The sequence below is a fragment of the Spea bombifrons genome, chromosome 6 (assembly GCF_027358695.1).
Source record: "Spea bombifrons isolate aSpeBom1 chromosome 6, aSpeBom1.2.pri, whole genome shotgun sequence".
Taxonomy (NCBI): Eukaryota; Metazoa; Chordata; class Amphibia; order Anura; family Pelobatidae; genus Spea; species Spea bombifrons.
In genome coordinates, this window is record NC_071092.1 from 8,077,612 (window position 1) to 8,097,085 (window position 19,474).

A 19,474-nucleotide genomic window follows, 5' to 3' on the forward strand; every position below is an offset into this window, starting at 1 on the left:
GAAAACAGGCAAGGATAACTATTAAAAAAATGTATGACAATTCCTTTGGTCCCTGATGAGAATCAGACGCGCTACAAATAAAAAGCGTCTCGTAATGGAGATATTAACCTTCTTCTGATGAGGCCATGAGGTCTACCTCTGACATATCTCAATATATAACCGTACCTGGGGGCTTTCTGGCGTTGGCTACCAGAGGCCCCGGCTACCAGAGCTACCCAAGATGCGGGTAGAGGTCCCGCTGGTGTTGCTGGCAGTCCCACAGATGATGTTGGGGGACACACACCAGTGTTGGAGGAGAAGAGAGCTCTAATTAACTAGGCTTTCTAAGCAAGCAAGCTTGCTCAAGCTTCAGCAGTAGACCTGCCATTGCTGTGGTCCCTTAGGGGTAGCTAGAATTTGGGTGGATATACCATTCTTAATCAAAAATCCTTTTCACGCCTTTCCACTGTATATATAGAAAGCCTCATCATGTCCATACCTGGGAACACCTCAAAGTAGACCACCCAGGGCTCTCCCTTTTGAGGGCTGTTCTGTCCACGAGATGTCCCATTTTATCTAGAGCTGCCGGCGGTCCCCTCATTAGATTATCCATACCCAAGAAGACAACGTTTGCCGCAATGGCGATATTCAACTGCCTGCTCTTCCTTCAAACTGGGTCCTGCTTTCCAGGAAAATATGGAAAATTCCTTGTCAAGAACGCAAATGAGAAATGAGATAGGACTCGCCAAACTTGGAGTACATGGACGTAGTGGTGGGCCAAGCAATACATAACCATATAATGTGACGGAATCCCCAATATTTATGGCTTAGATAAGTGTTTTGAATGGTATTTGCTGAGCATGCGCTGAATTCTTGCATTGTTTTGTGTATTTATTAGTCATTATTATTGTAGCAGCAACCCTGGAACCTGAATGTGTATGCCTTTTACACTTCGTATATATTTTTTGTAAATTCTTTGTATATTTTTTGTGCTGTGCTTACCTGACAAGGTGGCTGCCGGAAAGTTATGCCCTTACACCGTTCTAACGTCCACCCGCTGATAACGATATGATTGTACCAGCCGGCGGAGTGAACATGAAATCCATTTAACCTTCTAGTAATAAAATAAACAGAGCAGAGATAAAGCTCGCCCCAAAAAAAAATAAAATCCAATTTAGATTTTACACGAGGTCAGTTCCTATTATTCCGCTCACAAGGGGGCATCGAGCTAATACTTAAATGTGCTAATGTGACACTTTATTTGCAGTTACACAAATTACACACCTGACAAGCTGGAATCTTTGAATTAGCATATTCCGAACGCTCCTCTCGAGGACTCTGTTCGCTTAATTACTCCCCGGGGGAAATATTTGCAATTACACGCCTTTGCGTTTTTCGGGGAAACATATGATCTATTTCAGAACAGATTTCCAGTTTCAAAAAGACAGGCAGATACCGTGAGGCTAGAGATCTGCAGGCTTGGATTGTGCTGTCAGGTACCGGGGTATCTCCCATTAATAACCCAAGAGAGGAGGCACAGCCGGCACGCTTAGCATCCGAAGTAGACTAAGATCCGCTGCCTGGCAAAGGTGCATCGCACACGTCCGACATCTGTATTATAATAGATTTTTAGAATTTCTTTACCTAAGGAAGGTCAAAAAAGCCAGTGAGGCACAGAGAATCCGCTCCCTTTACACTAATCATAGTCGCCAAGCCCTGTTTGTATTAAAAGATGAGCGCCAGCTGTGTTTAGTAAACACGTTGGGTATGGCACCATGCCAACGGCACTGAAACGCCAGAAACATTACACCCTCTGTTAAGAATGAACACACTGTATCCACATCTCCCCACTGGGTGCTTTAATCCCCAGAGATGGCAAAAGGGGTACTTGACGGCTTATTGTAGTCTTTAGTCTGGGTCTACAATAATGGTTGGACCAGTAGAGGGCCACAGCCCCCCAAAAAAAACATTAGCGATGGAGGAGAAGATGGTCAGAGGTAACCCCCACTTACTGCACTCGAGTTTTAATGAATATGTTATTTGTTGCTATAAATGCCCCCCGGTCCTTCGTCGCATTGGCCCATCTCGTAGACGTCTCAGACCCTACTGTTTCCTCAAAAATGCCGATTGTGGAATTTGTACATATTGATATTATCGCTCATTTCAGCCGAATCGCTCTGAGGAAGGTTTAAGTATCTGACGCGTTGTTCGTGTTTCTCACCAGGCAGCGTCGTCCGGAGAAAACGCTACAATTAGCGGCTATTTGCATCGCTGCAAGAAAGGCAAAAAGTACTGGAAAAAACGTTGGTTTGTCATTAAAGGCAAAGTACTGTATACCTACACAGCATGCGAGGTGAGCAACCTATCGGCGTCTGCTTTAGTGTCACATGACAGTTAAGTGTTCCCGACATAAATAGAAATAAAGTTTTTTTTTTACATATATTAAAGAATTGTTTCTGGGATTTGGCAATACTGGGGATGGTTTTTAACTTTATTAGCAAGTATGTAACTAATGTAATTTTGTAATTAAGTATGTAACCTTGAGGGATAGTCGCATATGGATGTCCAGTACTTATCTTCCATAAGTCTTTTCCAGCCACAAAAACAGACAGCGGCTGGCACAAGATGATGGCGTCCTGTTAGGTGTCTGCGTTTAACTATCCAGCCTTCATTTATACAAATATTTGGGCATTTATCATTTTACATGGCAGGAGTTTCCATAGCAACACAGAGTGTTTTAGCACAGCTTCTCTGTAATCACATGTCACTTTAAACTGATATTTATTTATTTTTTTCAATGTTTCCATGACTAGCCATGTTTATCAGTGGTTTTTGTCATTTGTGTTACAACATTACACTTTTCCACCGTTTTGTTTTTCTGTCCGATGGCATCGCATTCGTATTTGTGTTTTAATATGGTCGCCTATGGTCTCAGAGCTTGGCGGGTGCAACACATTTATTTTGCTGACTTAATTGTTCACTAAACCCCAAGTTACACCGGTTCAACTCCAAGTTATCAAAAATCGCTTAACTGAAATCAGCTTCAGCTTTCTTGGCCGGGCGAAGCAGGGTTCCTCACAGAGCATGGACCTTGCCGAGATCAGCGGTAGTAAACCTATGGAGACCTTCAGAGTAGTAGGACTAGAGGCCCACCAATGCTGGTGTCTGTCCGGTACAACGTATCGGTCTTTCACTTAGCTGATGAATTTGGTGCCACATTCAGTCCGGGTCGAAGCCAGCTTATCCTGAGTTCTAGTTAAGCTGCTAACCCGTCCGCCTCACAAAGTCTTCTAACCACAGAAAGACAAAGCCGTTCTAATCCAGAAAGTGCCGCTTAACACAACTGATCGTTGAAAGGCGTCTTCGTTGCTCAAACCGTTGTCTTTTCATCCTTTTTCCAGGACAAAGTTGCCACAGAAAGTTTACCTCTGTTAGGTTTCCGTATTGTGCCTGACAACTGGGACGAGAATCCTAAATTAGGCACAGTGTTCCAGCTTCACCACAAGCAAACCTTGTTTTATAGCTTCAAAGCTACAGACACCAATTCAGCCATCAGGTACAGGCCTCTCCCTACGCTCCACTCCAGAATTCGCTTGCGTTCTACTCTTGCTTTTCAATTTAACAAGCATTCTCAACTTAGTTCCTAACCGAAGGTATCAAAGCTTTACGGAGTGCCTGGTGCCCCCTATTCCCGGTCCAGCACGCAGCTGGCTTTCAGGATCTCCTAACCTGACGCAGACAGACCTTTCAAATTGGAGTCAGTCCCATGATTATTCAATTAAAAGAGACAAGAGACTTAAGTGGGGCATTAGAAGGACCAAGGGCATGGAATCAACATGTCTTACGGCCCCCCAAAAACATTTAGGTTCCTTGCTAAATTATAAACGTAGTTTGTTTACCAAATTCATCATGATTTAATGTTTCATCACCCTGTCTGAACATAAATTTTATTTCTCCATCATTTCATTCATTGTGTTGCATAAATATCCACACATAGTGTTTTATTATATATTACCGATCACGTTGAATGAGATGGCTGGATGTTATCGATACAGGTCGGTACAAACGGACAATGTGAAAACTGAACCAGCTCAGCTAATAACGCCCGATCTGTCTAGAAATCTATTTTCGGTAAGCGTAGCTTGGTTCCAGATCCGTTTCTGTAGTTCCAGCAACGCTATTTATGAAAAAGTAAAGTTTGGAGCAGACTTTTCTAGCCATTGTGGGCAAGACCAACTAGTTTACATTTTTGACTATAGTAGTAGGAAGAGCCAATCTTTCTTCGTGTTCTGCAGTTCAAAAACTCAATACTTCTTTCTTCTTATCGCCCGACTGAGATGTATCCAATCTAAATGTTTTTGTGTGTTTTGCAGGTGGGTTGAAGCCATAAAGGCTGCGACGGTATTATAGCATTTAATGATCAAGGACCTCAAGGGGCCTACAGAACTCATGAATCGTATTCGAATGTTATTTTCTGATCTCTGAATGTAAAGACACAAAGCCACGTCTCCAGGAACCCGTGCTTCAAATTCTCCAGCTCATAAAACAGACTGAATTCTCTTCCTCAATGTACATCAATGGATTTTTTACTAAATACAATAACTAAGTAGCCAAAGCTCCAGCTCGTCAACGAAGAAGTCGCAGCACCCCAGTTACTCGTTACTTACGGAGGGGAAATAAAAATCCCCAATATACCCAAGACGAAGTTATCTGCTGCCGCAAAATATTTTACAGTATTTATGTTTGGGATCGTTTACTCTGTTCTTTGAAAGACTAAGTCTTCTTGCCTACCGTGTTTTAGAGATTAAGGGCATTTTCTCTGTTTTGCCCCTTTTATTTATTTATTTTTTTGGGGGCGATGGGCTACATGAACGTACACAAGTGCATTAAAAAGAGAAACCCGCTATGTTTACAGTAAGGAATGTCCTTATTAAATATTTCATAAACAAGGCAAGATGTTAAGTAATCCCCCTAGGACAGCCACATACTATACAAAAAAAAAGTATAGATTGGGGGGGAGAGGTGTATGTTCTACGTTAATAAATTAAATGATACAGAATAAAATATGGGTCTTCCGTGTGGACCGGGGCTTGTAGAGGTGTCCTTGGATGCCACCTCCCGTCTGTGGACCTGTATCTGGACAAGGTCACATTCTATGAGTCTTGCCCCAGTCTTCCTCCTGCATTATTGATGTTAGGTGGTGCGTGCCGCCATCGCAAGGACCCATGGACACAGAACAGACGAGCTTCCAACCATCAAATCATCTGCTTTATTTTCTTCAGACATAAAACAGACTCTCCGTAGCCTTCAATTTGGTCCACAGAGGATTTGCTTCTAAAAAAAAAAGTGTTTAATGATTCATTTCTTTGTAAATCTACATTAATTTGTATTTGAAAATTGTCTTTTATCAGGAACTTGCAAAAAAAAAAAAATACACAAAGACAGAATAAGCCTTAAAACAAAACATTAACTTTGGCTGTTTCCAGCTTCTATGGAAGAAATCTGCCTCATCACTTTGGAGTCCTAAAAGACCTGTAATAATTATTATGTTTATAAATAAATGTCTTGTCGTTTTAAACAAAAAAATTTAGCATTTGAATCCTTTAGGAATTTTTAAAACTAAGTGTTTTATTAAATAAAAAAGAAGGGTTTACATCAATATATTTTGCATACAAATAAAATTGTACCCAGGAACCGATGGGTCAGAGATGGAGCCGTGGATGAAGTGTTTAAGAATTCGGAGGTGATTAGCAGTACCTGGTCCTGACTCCAGCGGGTCTTTGCCCACTTCTTTCCAAAATCAGCTCCATTAAAAGGGAAGAGCCTCCGCGCACAGCCTCTCCCGACTGGAGGAACGCGAGAGAGAGACCGTCCCCATCGCTGTGTCCTTTTACAGAAGTACTTTAAAATGCCAGAATAATGCAGATGCCGGTGCTGGAGTATCCAGGTCTCCTGCAGTGCTGCGGGGGGATCTGGATCTTAGTCTTGTAGTCAGACCTATATTTGAGGTGTGATTATGACTATTGTTATTTTTCCAGAGCATTTGGGCAGAAAAAAACCATGTCTTATAATCGAGCAAATACGGTAGTACACAACAATTTGACTTACAGAAACAACAGGTGAGTAGGGCCCTGCTCAAAGAGCTTACAATCTAGATCACACAAAAAGCAGTGGGCAGCCAGTCATGTAAATATAGATACTGATGCCCCATTTGCAAGCCACGCACAACCAGAAAAAGATTATTTTAATTTATGTTTGGTTTGCATACTGGGGCATCTGACATCACCACTGGCTATATCGCCCGTGAAGTCCAGAGCCAGGCTGGGACAGGTGATGCGCGGGAGCAGAAAACACAGGAATTACTACAGGCCGTCGCACGGCGGATTCACAGAACTAGGGACCCCAGAGCAAAACCTGCTAGTTACCCTACTCTTCTGCTCGAACCAGCGACTACCTGCGCAGCGCAGGTACTCCAGACGTATTTTGGAAGTTCCTCTTTAAGCTCACAACTCGCTTCAACGGCCAAAACACAACTCCACATTCTACACTCATCCGGCCATAGTCCCGACAGACATTAGGATTCAAGGCACCTATTCTTTGGCAATTTGTCCAAAACAAGACAGGTAAGAACAAAAATGCAAAGTTATTAAAAATATCATCAGACGTATAGCAGGACCGAGCGAGTTCATACACGTGTGCCGTTATACATAGCTACATTTATTCTATATTATTATATTTCATTTATTAATCCAACAAATAACACGGTGCTGTACCATTTAATTGGGGCGGTTAACACATACATTACAATCATACACACCCTTATAGCTGTGCGTATACACATCCTGTTTATCGAGTACAGCGTGTAAAGGGTTACTTTTACTAGAATGATCCCATTTTCTTTCATCATCAATACTTTTTTTTGACTGAAGAAGAGATCTGATCCCAAACGCTACATCTTTTGTTCTACAATGGGCCAATAAGGAGGTATCTCCCTTCACTAAACGCTCCGTTCTCTCCATATACACAGATACAATAAGGAGAGTTGTGCTTTCAACACTTCGTTATGAAGGGCCACTACAACAAGGCTGGCCCTGTAAAATGCATTATTAAATAGGAAGGAGACTGAAAGAATCTGATTTTGATATACATCATACAGGGCAGAAGAAGCCCACTAGGGTTAGTGATGTGACCCCCTTGAGTGGGCAGCATAGTCCCATTTTGCCTTCTATTTGTTGCAAGAAGCTGCTGAAGGGGTTACAGGCGAACGCCGTATCCTAGCAGCTGCTTCTATGCACGGCTCAGTGTTCCGGTGGGCGGGACTAGACGTTCTCCACTCGCCCTCTCGGTCTCGTCCAATCCCCGGCTCTACCTTGGTGACGTCCTGCTTACCCCGCCTGCGCACCCTTCGAGAGGGAAGAGGAAACTGAAACACAGGGGGAAAAAAGAAGGCGGCGGAGCTCGGGGTCACGACCTCTGACCTCTCACCGAAGGAGGAAAAAAACGCAAAAACAAACAAAACAATCGTAAAAATCACGATTTGAAGAACGGAGGAAAACTCCGGAGTGGAGCCTAGGACCAGTCGGGAGCGGAGGGGGATGAGGCTGTAAGACGGACCTCCTCCGTAGCGAGGTAGGTAAAGAAAGCCCCACGGCCAGGCCGCGGATGAGCCCCGTCGTTAGGCCTCAATTTCCCATCTCCGCAGTAGTGACCACTGGCCCAGTGACAGCTGCTATACACTGGGCCTGGTACGGTGCGCGGAAGAAGGATGGATCCCCTGGTTCCTCTAGGAACGTCATTCTCATTGGCCCTTGTGTATCCAATCAGCTGGGGGCAGACTAACAGCTAATAGCAGATTGTGTCCTTCATGCATCCAATCAGGGGCCCGGAGTCCGCGCGGGCAGAGCGTTAGTGAGCCAATCTCCATATGTCAATTACATGCTTCCTGCTGCGCTGGCTACCTGAAAACCGAGCGCTACGCCACCCAGAGCCGCTATGGAGGCTTCGGGGCAGCGGTGGACCGTCTCCTGCAGAGAAGACGGGACCCAGCCGCGTTTTCGCAGCCTTGGCTCACTGCCAGCAGCGGCCATGTTTCAGCCCCCGCCTCTTTTTTTTCAGCGTCGTGCGCTCTATTTATTTATTTAGTGACGTAAAGTGGGCGGAGCTAGGGAACCAATCATGGTAGCGAAGGAGAATAGTGAATGGGTCCTCGAAACCGTGACATTACAACGGACCAATCAAAACTTGCCATGGGGATGACTGGTTGTAAGGCTTACCCTGGGTGACCCCATATGGAGTCTCCATAAGATGCCTGCGGCCAGTTGTAATTATAATGGTATTAAACAAAAACAGCAGTTAGAAAAAGTAGCAGAAAACTACCTATGAGTAAGTAATCTGTAAACGAAAGGGCATGTTGTCTAGCTTAAGTGTATAAGGTATTTACTAAAGTAGTAATTTGATGGAATGGCTTCCCAGCAGAAGTGGTAGAGGGAATTTAAACAAGCATGGGCATATGGCTCTTGAATCTAATTTATGACCAATGATTTATTATAGGATTTATTAAGATTTAAAGGGGTGAAGCCAAGTAACTCTATGGGTTTCCCAGGAAAGAATAGGGGTACAATTATACAATCAATTTACCCAAAGGAGCAGTAACGCAATAAAAAAGGCTTGAAGACTGCTGATTTATTATTTGCCATGTTTATGCCGTGTTCATTTTCTTGAATTTTTGTGGCAGTTCTTCTTTAAAAGAAACAAAAAGCTGTAATTATTATTTTTATAATACCCTGTTTTATTTTATTTTCTGTGCCCCGTTCTTCTGTCTGTAGAATTCACTCGGATGTGTAAATAAAGAGGCTGCTCTTACGGCTCAGAGAGTCCGCAAAGCTTTCTCGCCTTTAATTAGCACGTAACTTCCAGGCGGATGAATGAATACCCTTTAGGTTTTATTAATGGAATGAGACCGAAGAAGGACATTTGAAATGCGGCCCTCGTTATGTAGATGTTCGCTTCTCAGTCTGATGCCCCACATTTTAAAAATTAATTTCACTTCAATAAAACATTGAAATCTAGATTTCGCAACCGATGGGAAGTTTGCTTCAAGTAGCGGATTGGGTGGTTAATTAAGCTCAAACTTCTAATGGTTTCTGGAACCGTGAAAGGGACCGTTTAATGTCCCCGACACCCGACTATGTAGTATGCGGTGAGTACTTTTATATACATCCTTACAATATAAAAAAAAATGAGGCACACAGAAGATGCAGCCCTGTCTCTGCAGCTGCCACCCTCCTCCTTAAAGCAGCCTATCAGTGGCTGGATAGGTATCCCGAGCCGCCGCGGGAGCTAACAGGAGGTGAGTGTATCGCGTGCAGCGGGATGTATTCAGACGAACGGATCTCCTGCATGGCACTTAACTGTGGGGGGGGGGAGACATAAATGGGGGGGTTCAAGGTTCTTGCTCGTATTCTGTAATTCCATTGTTTATTGAGTCCGCTCGGTTATCGTGCCATACGCCGGCGCTGTCCGCTGGAGCAATATCAAGGAAGTTGCATTTTCTGATGGCAAGCTGCTCTTATTTATCACCAGGTTCAGGAAACTTCAGTGATGACCAGCTCCTCACAACGTATCCAGATAATCTCCACAGACTCTGCGGTGTCATCTCCCCAGCGTATTCAAGTAAGAGATGGCGTTTCACTTAATGCAAATATTGGCTGCCTACAGACACATTTATAGCCAAGTGTATAGTCAGGGATGGTGGCCATTTAGGTTCCAACCCATTTCCAAGTCATGCTCTGGCGTGAAAAGTCTAAGTCTTTGTTGCATACGTGTTGCAGTCATTGGCCTCTATTGTCTCTTGTAGATTGTGACCGATCAGCAGACAGGTCAGAAGATACAGATTGTAACGGCTGTAGAGTCCTCCGTGTCCTCCAAGCAACAGTTTATCTTGACCAGTCCAGATGGATCTGGAGCCAGCAAGGTGATATTGGCGACACCGGAGTCTCCCAGTCCAAAGCAACTTATCTTCACGACAGAAAACATTGTGCCTGGGAGAATACAAGTATGTGGTGTTTCACTATTAAAGAGCAGCTGTAAGCAGACTCATGTACATCTAAAGCCCCATACGTGGGGTATTACGGCATTGATAACTACTTAAAAGTACAACAAAGACTTCATACATATAAACCGGAGAGGTCTTGGCATCTCGGGGATTATTCAGACCACTTCCCAGAACCACACTGTTGCTTTTTATTCTTAAATCACAAACGCAGCCTCTGAAAAGCCATTAAATATGTAGGACGGCCAACTGGAATGGGCCATGTGACTGCGCTACTTATTATGTAGGTTGGAAGTCACAATCTTGAAAAGCTTTTTACAGCATACTAGTCATACTAGCCAATAAACAAGGTTATACAGCATTACGGTAAATTTAATCTTAAAGGATAAAACTCTTCTCAGTGAAGCTTTTTGTACTCCATTTACTTCTGTCACTTTCGTTAAAGGGTACGTTTCTTTTTAATATTGCCACTTTCTGTCATATAAAATATACATAACGATGGTTCTCACGGCGCTGCGAACACCATTGTCTTAATCATTGACGTCACCTCCTTCTAACAGCCGTTTCAGTTGTAAGCGGTCCCTGCCCTTTAAAAATCACTGTATGTAAAACTGTGTTGACATTTTCAAATTGTATGACGCTGCAGTAAAATGTGCAACGGCGTGTAAGATAACAATGGAGACGGCAATTCATGGGCAGCGGGGTAATTAATGACTGCACTTTCTAATCATGTTTCGTGTCAGATTGTAACAGATGCAGCTTCGGTGGAGAGACTCTTGGGAAAGGCAGAAGCGCAGCGTCCGCAGATTGTAGAATACTGCGTGGTTTGTGGAGATAAAGCCTCCGGTGGGTATTACTCACAAAGCTTTCAGTGTTTGGATGCAATTTGACGCTGGGCCACATTTATATAGGCAAAAGTGCAGTAATTCTGGGGCCACGTGTAAAAAAAGTGGACTATTTACCATGGACTCAAAAGGAATGCTTCTGCTGGTGACACAAATGTAGCACTTTACCCCAGGTTTTCACCAGTTGTAGTATTATTGTTAATAATTTATTTTTTACTAGATTTATTTATTTATTATCTTTTATTTATGTAGCGCCAACAATCTACGCAGAGCTTAAAACAATCCATATATTCAAGGGGTATGACAAGACTAAGACAAACCGATACATTAGGTAGAGAGAGCCTGGCTCGCAAGCTTACAATCTATTATTATTACTATTATGTTTTTACTAGTCCTACATACACAGCTTTTGTGTTGACTTGTGCCTTATACGCCCCTACATTTATTTTTAAACAGCTGCCAATATTTGGCCCCCCATTAACCTCTGTGTCCATAAAAAAACAAAATGAGCGGAAAGGGCTTTCTCAGCTTGAGTTTTGCGTTAACAGCGAAGTAAAGAATGTGTCATTGATCAGTAGTATATGTAAACCAGGCCCATGTGATGTAATGTCTGGTCAATAGATGGGATTTATTGCCCCATATTGGACAGGTTTTATACGAGGGTGAGAGTGCTTTTCAGGTTCCACCCGTGGGTCCCGAGGGTCTCCACGCTGTGCATTCACTGCTTTAATATTTCTGTTCCTACTAGTATAGGTGGATCTGCGCAGCTTTATACTTGGCAATGATACGTTCTTACATTTAGATGAAGCCGTTCTATTTTCTAAATACACGTTGTGCTGTTTCTCTTTCCGAGGTCGCCACTATGGGGCTGTTAGCTGCGAGGGATGCAAAGGCTTCTTTAAAAGAAGTGTTAGGAAGAACCTGACGTACAGCTGCCGCAGCAGCCAAGACTGTGTCGTCAACAAACATCACCGCAATCGCTGCCAATTCTGCCGGCTTAAGAAATGTTTGGAGATGGGAATGAAAATGGAGTGTGAGTTTGGGCTGTTTCCCTGCACGGCTGGAGCTGTGCTTGTTTGTTTTTTAATGTACAGAATGCAAATGTTAATTTTGGCTAATTTTATTTTACTAAACATTACTGTCCAAACCCCATCAGTAGCGCGTAGTATATACTGATTTAGGAAAGTGGTTCATAAGCTGCAAAACACATTCTATAGGAGATTGTGAAGTGCTTATAGATTAAAACAAACAATATATACATGTTGAAAAGCTCAGGATAAGATGGGGAAGATATCTTAGCTTCTCAGAACCTGAGTGATTATCATCTCTATGAGGAGTTCTTGTAAGAGTGAATGAGGAGAATATAAACACTTTGAATAGGAATTAGTTGTAGAAATCCTGCACTGTCTGGGTTATGTCACTGAAGGACTGGTGAATCCCTTCCTAAAACAACATCATATTAGATATTTCCATAAATACAATATAACTTATTAACCTATTTTTATATTCCTCGTCTAGGGGGTTCATGATACACCCATTTTTTCTATATACCTTAATTCCAAACAATATCTATTAGCAGACAACAAAACAAGAAGAGTCCTCCTTTGGACATTTAACTCGTACTCAGGCCCTGTTTGCTCCGTTTCATTTATTAGTTAACTGCTATCATCTACCCATGAGCAGACTTTAAGATTTACTTTAAGTATTGCGTAATGAAGTTGCTTTTGCATCCCTCCATATTGTAACTGCACATCAAAGCAACCGGTCAATTCAAACGGGGGACATTTATTGGCATAAATATAGTTTTATGATATTTAAATGTATTTTAAGGTGTCATTTTTGTCGGTTTCAGCGGTTCAGAGTGAACGGAAGCCATTTGACATCCAGCGAGAGAAGCCATCGAATTGTGCAGCGTCCACGGAGAAGATTTACATCCGAAAAGACCTGAGGAGTCCACTTATAGCAACACCGACATTCGTCTCTGACAAAGATGGAGGGAGGTCAGTTATGTAGATTGTAAGCTTGCGAGCCGGGCTCTCTGCACCTAATGTATTGGTTTGTCTTAGTCTGTCAGTTCTCGTCTTGTCAGACCCCTTGAATATATGGATTGTATTAAGTGCTGCGTAAATTATTGGCGCTATATAAATAAAAGATAATAAGAATAATATTGCAAGGCATGTTTTTACAACAGTTGTTTAACGGGATGCTCCCACTTGCTGGGACTGTAAGGAATATGTACTGTATATAATAATTGTCACAAAAAAGTCTCCAATGGTAGCTTGAGTTTCATCTGCCCAGGATCTTCTTTTAGATTGAAGCCTCTTGGAGGCTTAGTGTCCAAGGTATGGCTAGGAAAGGCGACACACGGCTGTAAAGACTTACTTATATAAAAGTTTTATTTACGGATGATGTCATGTTGTGATGCAGTCATTACTAATATGTGTATTTTTTTTTGCCTTCATCAGGCAGTCTGGACTTTTAGACCCTGGAATGTTGGTGAATATTCAGCAGCCTATACTCCGAGAAGATAGTACTGTTCTTCTGTCTGCCGAATCAAAGGTCATTTGATTTACTTTGGGGTTTATTAACAATGTTCACATAGTGAATCCATGCGCTACTAAAAGCTTAACGTCTAACCATTATATATAATTCTGGGAAATGCCTTCGTGCGTAAGGGAGATGGATGTGGTGACTCAAACATTCAGTATTTCATCATTCATAAGTCATATATGATATATTCCTGCAGGCAGAAACAAGCCAGGGGGGACTTGGAACCTTGGCAAATGTTGTAACCTCGCTTGCTAACCTGACAGAGTCTCTGAACAACGGGGATACTTCTGAAGTCCAGGCAGAGGACCAATATTCTAATGAAATCACTCGGTATGTATTAAAGATCTCTGCACTACTCTGTTATTATGGACGTCGTAGGCAGAATGTATTTTGTGTACTGGTGAAAGGCGCACAATGTTAAGTCTAAAGAGTCTAAGGGAGAAAGCAGAGGTTTAAGAGACCAAGGCATGGATGAAAGGTACTTGTCAAGAAATGGAGATTGGGAGATAAAGTAGAAACAGTGCTAATTGCACGAGAATTCAGGTTATCAGTAGCTGGCCAAGGAAAGTCCGTAAACCCATAAATATATTGGGTGCTGTTGACTTTTCTCATTTGGTTTGTTAAATGAAGCCACAGAACTTGTAGTGATAAGTATTGTTAACAATGTACAGTCTGTAATGCATATGGAGAGCTTCCCACCCAACAATTACTATTTATATAAATGATAGCCTGCCTGGGCAGATAACAGGGACCAGCGTGTAGCCGGAAATGCAGCTCATTCAAGGATCAATCACTTTTCGCCTACCTTCCCAGGGTTTAAGAAAAAAGTCACTTTTTGGGGAACACCTGCATTAACCCCATTCAGGTATAAATGCTGACCGTTGCTTTTTCTCCCTCATCCATGGATCATATTTTTATGTTCGTTCTTTGAATTACAGAGCATTCGATACTTTAGCGAAAGCACTTAATACGGCAGACGGCACTATAGGACCGAACGTTGCAGAAGGAATGGAACCTGGACACGGAGGGAACATTCATATACTGAGCCGGGATCAGGCTACTCCTATTTTGGAGGTGGAAGGGCCCTTGCTGTCAGACACACACGTCACATTTAAGGTTGGTGTTCTGCGGAATCAGGTGAATATGTGGTATATAGAAAAATCACTGATAGCCTAAGGGATGTCAATCACCATCACAATAGTTTTTACCCGGTTAAGCATTGAAGATCACATAACCAAACGTCAGGACTGTTTTAGGCCAGTGATAGAATCGGTGGCTGATTACAGATACTGATCGCAGACCAGCTCAAGGGATTCATGATGCCAATGAAAGAAGAATATAATCGTCATGATAAATACAAAGCTTCAGGAGCCCAGAGTGGAAGAAGAGATATTGGGTGTAATGTCTAGAAATGATCTCTTATTGCTATTACTTTTTTGTAATTATAGCTTGGTATTGATGGTTATGTGCAGGTCTCTTGTGGATGGATGTGAGTTAAAAATCAACTATTTCAATGCGATCATTGAACCGGTCATCTACTATTACACTTACTATTTGTGTTTCGTGCCTTTAAATGCCTAGGCTGCCAAATAGGTAATCCGGCACTATTCCCACAGTGATACCTCCCGTTATCCCGTTACAGACATTTGTGTGATTTGGGAAATCTGACTTTAAAAGTAAGAGCGGCGTGAAGAAACACTAAAGCACTTTCTGTATTTTCTCGTAGCTAACAATGCCGAGCCCGATGCCGGAATACCTGAACGTGCACTATATCTGCGAATCGGCATCCCGCTTGCTCTTTCTCTCCATGCATTGGGCAAGGTCCATTCCAGCTTTCCAAGCCTTGGGGTAAGCGCCGATCGATGTTGGTGAATACTCATGCGTACTCCCCGCCACACACAGAGCTTTACTTTCCAAACACGGTTTGTTTCACTGACCTCTAAAAAACAAATCCTGGGCATAATCATACCTTTACATCAAAATTCGTCATGGATCCCCAGATCTCTCCTTGACAGTCCGTTCATTGTCAGCCGCGCAGAGTCTGCCGCATCAGGTTCAGTCTGTAATAACCCGTTCATTCTTCTTTCCAGACAGGATTGCAACACAAGTCTTGTGCGAGCGTGCTGGAATGAGCTTTTCACACTGGGTCTTGCGCAGTGCTCACAAGTCATGAGCCTTTCCACCATTTTGGCAGCTATTGTCAATCATCTGCAAAACAGCATCCAGGAAGGTAAATCTGGTAGAAACTTTAGTAAAACAATGCAATTTCTGTTATTTTATTGGCATATTTAGCAGCTTGAAACGAGACTTCTTTGAATAATGTTGGAATTTTTACCGGCATATTTTACCATTTAGGCAATCTGTCCCATAATATTTTCAGATATAGCTTGCTCTGTTTGTTTAATGAGTAATTTTAATATTTTCTAAGTATTAGACCTGCATATTAAAAAAAGTACAATGGTAGTTATGCATTCATCATTTGCCGTATCCTAGTCTGCAGCATGTCCTTATCTTGCTGCTTAGAATTCCTCAGTTTTAAACATCTGACAAATAGTCCTCTGCAGGGAAAAGATCTTGATGAGGCATTACTCAAAAAAAAAATAAATTCTAGAACTGTGACCTCTATGTCCACAAGGAAAGTAGCCCCAAAAACAAACAAGTCAGAATTGTTACACAATACTACAATGTATTACGATTATTTAACTATTAAATGCTTACACCAGGCGTACACTTTCTGTATACGCTATAGTAGTGAAAAAAAGTGTTTTTGTGCATTTATTTGCCATTACTACTGTTCCATGTCACGGATTTCTGGTGCAGATAAGCTTTCTGGAGAAAGGATAAAGCAGGTGATGGAGCACATCTGGAAACTCCAGGAGTTCTGTAACAGCATGGCCAAGCTGGATATTGATGGATATGAATATGCTTATCTTAAAGCTGTGGTTCTCTTCAGTCCAGGTTAGAATTCTGTGTGTATGAATTTCTGTCAGTCCATCTATTGTGAATTGGGTCTGAAGGCTCTCGTGGTTCCCTATAATATTCCGCTTTCGCATGTGAATAAGCATTATAATGTCCTCCGTTACGACCAGTCCAATGCTCTGTGGGGCCGTTAACTGGCCTCCGGTAACATTTCCGCTTTAGTATGGCTCTCTAGAACCAGTGTGGCTAAACCGCTGCCGGGGTATCAGTTGCCATTGCAGGAACCGGATAAGTACCGTCCTTGTTACCTTGGACCGTATTGTCCAGAAGACGGGGTATTAACAATACCTACTTTTTTACCACATTATGATTTAACAATGGTTTTTATCTCCTTCAAGATAAGGGAATTTGTAAATAAAAGCGATGATGGCAGAATGTATCTCTCCGCACAGATCACCCAGGCCTTTCCAGTACGCCGCAAATTGAAAAGTTTCAAGAGAAGGCACAAATGGAGCTTCAGGACTATGTGCAGAAAACGTATCCCGATGACACGTACAGGTAGTTCAGTACATCGGAGCAACTGGGTGGCTGATCGGCTACTAAAATATTCTTTGTGTAAAAAAAACAAAAAAACAGGCTTGATCCGAGTGCAGTAATCAAATTATACCGCGGTCATATTAACTCTTTGAATGCTGTAATTATACAACACGCTGCATACCGTCCTAGTAGTGAAAGGGAAAGTGATGCAAAGTATTAACTGGAAAGTTAAAGGGACACCCCAGCCATCCTATGCGTTTTAATGTATGTGATAAATGAATGCTCTCTATAGATCTTTGTGTTGTGTTCTGCATGGGGGGATTCTGCCTCTTAACACTTAAATTCCATTTCTTCTGAAGAAGATACCTGTAACGTCCTGAGACTTCATGTGACTCATATGCTTTTTTTGCTATGTTGGCCCAAGAAAATGTGTAATTTTACCAAAAAATTCCATCTTCTCTTGGACCAATGCAGCAATGTCTATTTTCCATGCCAGATCAGGACCCCGATACTGCATTGTGGTAGAAATGCTATAATAAAATACATATAACACAAATGCTTTTGGAAGAGTAATTCCTTAACTATGTTTATGTCTCCCTCCCCAGGCTGGCCCGGATTCTGGTGCGGCTCCCTGCACTCAGACTGATGAGCTCCAGCATCACAGAGGAACTCTTTTTTACCGGCCTCATAGGTAACGTTCCCATCGACAGCATCATCCCGTACATACTGAAGATGGAGACAGCCGAGTACAACGGGCAGATAACAGGGACCAGCGTGTAGCCGCAAATGCAGCTCATTGAAGGATCAATCACTTTTAGCCTACCTTCCCAGGGTTTAAGAAAACCCAGTAACTTTTTGGGGAACACCTGCATTAACCCCATTCAGGTATAAATGCTGACCTTCCCCTTTTCTCCCTCATCCATGGATTGTTTTTCTAGCCCTACCGAAGCACCCCATTACCAGCCATAGCCAGAGAACCAGGTAGGAGCCTAGATGTTACTCTACAAATAGTTTGGAGTCCTCCAAACACACTAACACGCTTTTGTAGCAAAAGAATATCCTTAACAGTGAAGAAGAGAAGAGATGGTATCGCCGGTACCAAGATTAATTTCGGGCAGGTAATGAGAAGGTAACCATCCTGTAATTGCCATTTTTAGGGAATTTATGGGACATTTCATGATAAAAATCTATATTTGCTGCCCTATATGTTCTGGCGTTGTCAGAAGGGGATACGTTTTTGGATGGACTGTTGGAATCGCAAAGCACTCTCCTTATCACTTATATGAATATATGAATTCTGGTACTACAGGACGGGGGCCGAGGCTCCTAGCACTGACTTTGTGGGGTTTTATGTAGATCATTAAGGAGGTATCGTACCATATTCTTTGTTTCTGTCCCTAATACGTAAAAATCAAGCTCTTAGATTTGTCCGAAAAGGAGGTTCATTGATGAATCGTCAAGATATTGCTTATGAAAACCCGTTTTAACGTTTAAAGCCAATACATTCCCAGCAGCGATCTAACGTTGGAGATGGCGAGGAGTCTGTGCACTAACCCCTTCAGAGGACATTATCCGATCTCTCGTAATAACTTAAGCACTTTCCGGAGATGGGGTTTTTAATGTTCAAATGTCCTTTTCACTCTCAAGCTTGTGTCAAAGTTGTCCTTATTTATTAAAATTGGATGCAGCTGACAATCATGAAATGAAGGAGACTGGGAACGCGCCAGGGATGTCTCGCTCTGTAATGTGGTGCTTAGCTTAACCTCAATCACCAATTCTCCTCCCGGTAGAGAAAATCATACATGTATACTTTTTGGACAAACGTCAAAAGCACTCTTTCTGCCCAATAATGCTTGCACACCTCTACTAACTAAAAAGAACAAGAACGATTGTCACAGAAACAGACGTCCAATCTGAGGAGGAATCATTTGGATAATGAAGAAGAAGAATTTAGCATATACTGTCAAATAATTATTTTTTGCACGCATGTTTCTTTTAACCTTTGATTCAACCCAAAAAAAGCCTACAAATTAACTGGCTGGTTTGGGTCAGAATATGGAATATTCCCATGCTTAAAAAAAAAAGTCGACATTTCATTATAACTATTATTTTATGGCTTATAACATTTCATTGCAAGATGTGCAGCTTTTGAGAACATAAAGCACTTATGATATTATTTAAACCCGTTCTCCCCCAGGTTTGTTCATCATGACAAGCGTCCCTATGCCACAGCAGTCAATTATTTAAAAGGTCTCATGGATTGCATTGCGTGCCCCGCTGGTAGCGAGAGGTTTAACTATTTGAGTGCCAGGCAGTTGTGGTCATCTCATGATCAGTGAGTGTGCCAGGTACTAGTATTTTGTGTTTATGATAAAGCTCTGGCTGCCGCGGACTGCTATTCCTATCATGCCGTGCGAGTTGCATGGGAGTCGTAGTCCATTGTGAGTGGAAGGACAGAGGCTGGGTGGAGTGAGGTTGCTAATTCCCGTTTTAATGGTAAATTTCATGAAAATTAATTGAATCCATGTTTGGCACTTTAGAGAGGAGCAGCCAGGTTGGATGTTATGTGTTTCCTATGGAAAGACAGAGAAGA

The 19,474-nt window shown here is 42.3% G+C and overlaps 2 protein-coding genes across 4 annotated transcripts in view; both read left to right on the forward strand.

Annotated features, from left to right (window-relative positions):
* The window catches only part of FGD5 (FYVE, RhoGEF and PH domain containing 5), a 60,383-nt gene extending 55,754 nt beyond the window's left edge, over positions 1 to 4,629 (forward strand). For 2 of the 3 annotated variants that reach the window (XM_053469894.1, XM_053469895.1), the window contains exons 19-21: positions 2,204 to 2,332; positions 3,381 to 3,535; positions 4,353 to 4,629. In XM_053469894.1, coding sequence (XP_053325869.1) covers positions 2,204 to 2,332; positions 3,381 to 3,535; positions 4,353 to 4,389 — 321 coding nt within the window. In that variant the 3' untranslated portion in view covers positions 4,390 to 4,629. The remainder of the gene's footprint in view (positions 1 to 2,203; positions 2,333 to 3,380; positions 3,536 to 4,352) is intronic. The other variant, XM_053469896.1, reaches the window with a different exon arrangement.
* A 2,693-nt stretch (positions 4,630 to 7,322) lies between these two features.
* Positions 7,323 to 18,177, forward strand: NR2C2 (nuclear receptor subfamily 2 group C member 2). Its single transcript, XM_053469905.1, has 14 exons — positions 7,323 to 7,608; positions 9,562 to 9,651; positions 9,836 to 10,033; positions 10,774 to 10,876; positions 11,729 to 11,908; positions 12,728 to 12,875; positions 13,341 to 13,434; positions 13,622 to 13,755; positions 14,364 to 14,541; positions 15,152 to 15,273; positions 15,516 to 15,655; positions 16,246 to 16,383; positions 16,797 to 16,902; positions 17,487 to 18,177. The coding sequence occupies exons 2-14, from the start codon at positions 9,580 to 9,582 to the stop codon at positions 17,659 to 17,661; spliced, it is 1,788 nt and encodes a 595-aa protein (XP_053325880.1). The 5' UTR covers positions 7,323 to 7,608; positions 9,562 to 9,579; the 3' UTR covers positions 17,662 to 18,177.
* Positions 18,178 to 19,474: the final 1,297 nt, after the last annotated feature.

What these genes read in the sequence shown, in the direction of transcription:
- NR2C2 (XM_053469905.1), top strand. Translation starts at nt 9,580, where the DNA reads ATGACCAGCTCCTCACAACGTATCCAGATAATCTCCACAGACTCTGCG. An exon ending in CATCTCCCCAGCGTATTCAA is followed by an intron (nt 9,652 to 9,835) that starts GTAAGAGATGGC and finishes TGTCTCTTGTAG; the next exon opens with ATTGTGACCGATCAGCAGAC. An exon ending in TTCTGTCTGCCGAATCAAAG is followed by an intron (nt 13,435 to 13,621) that starts GTCATTTGATTT and finishes ATATTCCTGCAG; the next exon opens with GCAGAAACAAGCCAGGGGGG.